This window comes from Apodemus sylvaticus, chromosome 19, assembly GCF_947179515.1.
Source record: "Apodemus sylvaticus chromosome 19, mApoSyl1.1, whole genome shotgun sequence".
NCBI lineage: Eukaryota > Metazoa > Chordata > Mammalia > Rodentia > Muridae > Apodemus > Apodemus sylvaticus.
Window position 1 is genome coordinate 57136225 of NC_067490.1, and position 5396 is coordinate 57141620.

At 39.5% G+C, this 5396-nt stretch overlaps 1 protein-coding gene across 1 annotated transcript; it reads left to right on the forward strand.

Annotated features, from left to right (window-relative positions):
* The first annotated feature begins 824 nt into the window (after positions 1 to 824).
* Positions 825 to 1778, forward strand: LOC127669806 (olfactory receptor 2G3-like). Its single transcript, XM_052164028.1, has one exon. It carries the CDS (start codon positions 825 to 827, stop codon positions 1776 to 1778), a length of 954 nt encoding a protein of 317 aa, XP_052019988.1.
* The last annotated feature ends 3618 nt before the right edge of the window (positions 1779 to 5396 follow it).

Genomic DNA, 5396 nt, shown 5'->3' on the forward strand with positions numbered 1-5396 from the left:
TTGCTGATAGTCTTAGAAGTTAAGGAAGAAAAAAGGCAAGTTTCGTGAAAGAACAATTGAGACAACTTAGAAGAACTGGGCAATCATTGATTGTTGAGTGTTTTCTAAATGATCTGTTTTATAGCTCTGAGCCTTTCTGGAACATTTTTTTCTTTATTTTTTTAGATTGTAATATAATTACATCATTTCCCCATTCCCTTTCCTTCCTCAATATCCTACAATATACTTCTCTTGCTCTCTTTCCAAACCATGGCCTTTCTTCATTAATTGTTACATATATACATACATTTAAGAATGTGTGTGTGTGTGTGTGTGTGTGTGTGTGTGTGTGTGTGTGTGTGTGTATCCTGTTAAGTCTGTATAATGTTACTGCTATGTGTTTTTAGGACTGACCATTTGGAATTGCTTAACCAATTGGTGTTCACTTCCCTGGGTAAGACAATTTCTCTCACTCTCATTCTTTTGTCGTTTGTAGTTCTATGTGTAGCTCTGTACCTTTAATAGTTCTCAGTGTACTCTGTATTCTTTGACTTTCCTCCTGGAAATCAGTCTCTCTCTCTCTCTCTCTCTCTCTCTCTCTCTCTCTCTCTCTCTCTCTCTCTCTCTCTCTCTCTCCCTCTCCCTCTCCCTCTCCCTCTCCTTCTCCTTCTCCCTCTCCCTCTCCCTCTTTTCTGCCCCACTCCTGCTTCTCTCCTCTATAGAATATATCCCATCTTGCACTTTTAGAGGCCATGTCTCTCATGAGGTTTTCTGATCCCATTTACATTCCTCTTTATCTAACAGATATTTCTGCACCTTTCACGCTCCTTTTTGTGAGTACAGTGATGACAATTAACAAGAGCTCAGGTGGTGATTTCATCCTGGTGGGCTTCTCTGATCAGCCACAACTTGAGAAGATTCTCTTCGTGGTGGTGCTGATCTCCTACCTCCTGACACTGGTAGGCAACACTGTGATCATCCTCGTTTCCTGTTTGGATTCTGCGCTCCAAACCCCCATGTACTATTTCCTTACCAACCTCTCTTTCGTTGATATCTGCTTTTCAACCAGCATTGTTCCTCAGCTGCTGTGGAACCTCCATGGCCCAGCCAAGACAATTACTGCCACAGGCTGCGCTATTCAGCTTTATGTGTCTCTGGCTCTGGGGTCCACTGAATGTGTCCTCCTCGCAGTTATGGCATTTGATCGCTATGCTGCTGTTTGCCGACCACTTCACTATGCTACAGTTATGCACCCACGGCTCTGCCAGTGTCTTGCAGGAGTGGCATGGCTGAGTGGAGTGGGCAACACACTGATTCAGGGCACCATCACCCTCCGCCTGCCTCGCTGTGGGAACCACAGGATTTATCACTTCATCTGTGAAGTTCCTGCCATGATCAAGTTGGCCTGTGTAGACATTCATGCCAATGAAGTGCAGCTATTCATGGCTTCCTTGGTGTTACTCCTCCTTCCCCTGACACTCATCTTGGTGTCATATGGATACATTGCCCAAGCATTGATGAGGTTAAGGGCAGCTCTAACCTGGGGTAAAGCTCTTGGAACCTGTGGATCCCACCTGCTGGTAGTAGTACTATTTTATGGCACAAGCACTGCTGTCTATATTCATCCTAACAGTTCCTATGCACAGAATCAGGGGAAGTTTATCACCCTTTTGTATACTGTGGTTATTCCTACTCTAAACCCCCTCATTTACACTTTGAGAAACAAAGATGTAAAGGGAGCATTGAAGAGGCTGGTAAGCAAAGATTTCAGCACTGGAAAGAAAATTCTTTCAAGGTAGACATATAGTTCTCTCTGTCCTCACAATGATGAAGGTACTCATCCAGATCAATTATCCAGGGTCTCCATGAGACACATGCTCCAGATCTAAACTCACAGGCCTCTCTGGAATGCTACAGCAAGAAAACCACTCCCCTAATTATCACAGTCAGAGATGTCCCATATAGACTTGATAATCAGATTATTTAATAAACTGAACACATTTGCTGTTGTCAAAGACTCCTGCAATTCTTTCCTTTTAAGTGGTCACTCTTTTATTAGGAATCCTGGTTCTTATTAGATGAAGTATGTCTACTGGTTTATTTCTTTTGTATAAAGATAAGTGTGTTCACAGCTAGCTAGAAGTCTCTGAGTTGTTCTTTACTGGTATGTTTCTGTGAAACTAGCGAAATATGGCATCCTATATCCTTGGACCAACATCCTCTGGAAATGCTCTAGTCAAAAATACATGCCTGGGTTCTCCCTCACTGGTCTGCTCCAGTGGGTCTCATAATGGAGTTTTATTGATTTTTACACCTGGTGCTTTTGCTAAGTATGCTTTTCACTAAAATTTCAAGTTTCTTTAAGTATTTTATTGGATGATAATTTCTGAGCTTTGATTTCTGTATTTAGAATATTAGGTAATTTTTATCATATGATCTTAGAAATCCAATTAATTCCAGGCAAAACCAGACATGATATTTGAGCCTAATCCATTTGTAGTGTTTATATGTGTGTATGTGTGTGTGTGTGTGTGTGTGTGTGTGTGTGTGTGTGTGTACAGTCATGTATAACCTAACCATCTTTATACAGACTGGCTGGATTGCTTTTCATTTTGGGAGGTTGGCAATTCCTTTTTATGTTCTAAGAAGAGTAAAAGGACGTTTGTTTAAAAGCTGAAGATATCCAGAGCTGGCTTCTCTTTATAATGAATATAATATTTTTTTAAACACATAACACAGTGCTTTGTTATTAGTTGTATAAAATTGATTACTTTCTTTGTTTAGCAGATCTTTGTCTATTGTTAAAGTTTAACAAAAAACGTTAAAATCTGTAGAATTTAGAACTTTTGCTAGGCAAAATAACTTGCATATTGAGAACTCTGAATTGGACCTTTCTGGAGAGAAATATTTATGAAACAAACCTGTGACTCACAGAAAAAAAACATTCAAATACCCTCAATGTTATTATTCCATGTACCTTCCATAATTAATTATACAATAAAAACAATATGAAGAGTCATATATACCTGTTCCTATTTACAGTTACAAGTCATATCTGTAAATATCTGTATCCTGTACTTGCTTCTAAATTCATTTTGTTAGATCTGCCTCAAAATCTTTCTATTTTGTATATATTTTGTTGTATGTTTATATCATATGTATTTCACATAATCTATGTCTGTACTCATCAATTTGTTTTCAGGTCATGTGATCACACAAATGATGTATATTTGACATTATTTGTCATAGACAGCTTGACACATGTTTTATATATGTTTTTGATACATAATTTTATTCATTCTTTCATACATTATATTTTGATCACATTCAGCTTCCTTCAGTGCTTACCATGTCTACTTCCAAGTCCATACGTGCGTAAGTTTGCATCGTCAGGTTTTTTAAACCCACCCAGTCTAATTTGTGCTGCTGTAGACTCTGAGGTATGATATAATCCACTGAAGTATGTTTGAATTACAAGGGGCCACATTCTTTTTTTTTCTTTCTTTTTCTTTTTTTATTAGATATATTCTTTACTTACATTTCAAATGTTGTCCCCTTTCCTGGTCCCTCTCCCACACCCATGAAAATCCCAGAAGCCATTTCCCCTATCCCTGCTCCCCAATCAACTCTCTCCTGCTTCTCTGACATGGTATTCCTCTACAATGTGGCATCGAACCTTTCCAGGAACAAGGGCCTCTCCTCCCTTTGGTGTCTAACAAGGCCATCCTCTGCTGCCTATATGTATGGACCTACGGGTAACTCCATGTGTACTCTTTGGTTGATGGTTTTGTCCCTGGGAACTCTGGGAGTACTGGGTGGCTCATATAGCTTTTCTTCCTATGGTGCTGTAACCCCATTCAGCAACTTGGGTACTTTCTCTAGTTCCTCCATTGGGGATCCAGTGCTCAGTTCAATGGCTCACTGAGAGTGTCCCCCTCTGTATTTGTCATACTCTAGCAGAGCCTTGCAAGTGACAGCTATATCAGGCCCTGGTCAGCAAGTACTTGTGGGCTTTTTCAGCATCTAATGAAATGACCATGTGATTTTCTTCTTTGAGTTTGTTTATGTAGTGGATTACATTGGTGGATTTTCATATATTGAACCATCCCTGCATGCCTGGTATGAAGTTTACTTAATTGTGTTGAATTATCATTTTGATGTGTTCTTGGATTTGGTTTGCAAGAATTTTATTGAGTATTTTTACATAAATATTCATAAGGGAAATTGGTCTGAAGTTTTCTTTCTTTGTTGGATATTTGTGTGGTTTTGGTATCAGCATAATTGTGGTTTCACAGAACAAGTTGGGTACTGTTCCTTTTCTTTATATTTAGTGAAATAGTTTGAAGAGTATTGGTGTTAGGTCTTCTTTGAAGGTCTGATAGAATTCTGAACTAAAAGCGTGTGGTACTGTGCTTTTTTTGGTTGGTGTTGGATTCCATAGCTGCATGCAGCTATTATGAAGTGGGTAGCTGGAACAGAAGCTGAGGGATGGATAGGGAAGGGGCAAAAAGAAAAATGGCCAAGACAATATTCACTGATCAAAGCCGGAAACTTTAATGGCATCAGATCTTTTAATAGTTTGGGCAAACCCTTCCCCCCAGACTCCAGGCTGAGTTCTGGTGGAATTTGTCTAGCTTCTCTTGGAGGTCCTCCTCTTGACTGCTCCAGCAGCTGGGTGGGTCACCTGCTTAATTCAGGAATTCCTAGACTTGGAGGAACAATGAACCTAACCTTTACTTCGAGAACTCCACCCTTGGTGGAGCAGGATCCTGGCTATCTGGGAGAAGTTAACCTTGACCATAGTCAAGTACACTCTTAGCACTCCACCCAAGGATAAAAATTCCTGCTTTAACCTACTTCCCTATTATGTCTTAATGGCAGATTCCTGCCTGAAGCCAGGGATTATCCTTGACCAAAGTCAAACTCCGACCAAGTGCATGACTGCTCCAATATGGCTCTGTACAGGTTGGGAGACTTTCAGTGACCACTTCTATTTCTTTAGGGGTTATGGGACTGTTTAAATGGTCTATCTGATCCTGATTTAACTTTGGTAGTTGGTATCTTTCTAGGAAATTGTCCATTTCATCCAGATATCCCAGTTGTGTTGAGTATAGACTTTTGTAGTACAATCTGATGATTTTTTTTTTTTTTACATTTTCTCAGTTTCTGTTGTTATATCTCCCTTTTCATTTCTGATTTTGTTAATTTGGAAACTGTGCTCTCTGCTTAGTCTGGCTAAGGACTTATCTATCATTGATTTTCTCAAAGAACCTGCTCCTGGTTTTGTTGATTCTTTGTATGATTCTTTTTGTTTCTTCTTGGTTGATTTCAGCCCTGAATTTTATGCCTTCTGCTCCTCTTGGGTATATTAGCGACTTTCTGTTCTAGAGCTTTCAAGTGTACTGTTAAGTTGCTAG

What these genes read in the sequence shown, in the direction of transcription:
- LOC127669806 (XM_052164028.1), top strand. Translation starts at nt 825, where the DNA reads ATGACAATTAACAAGAGCTCAGGTGGTGATTTCATCCTGGTGGGCTTC.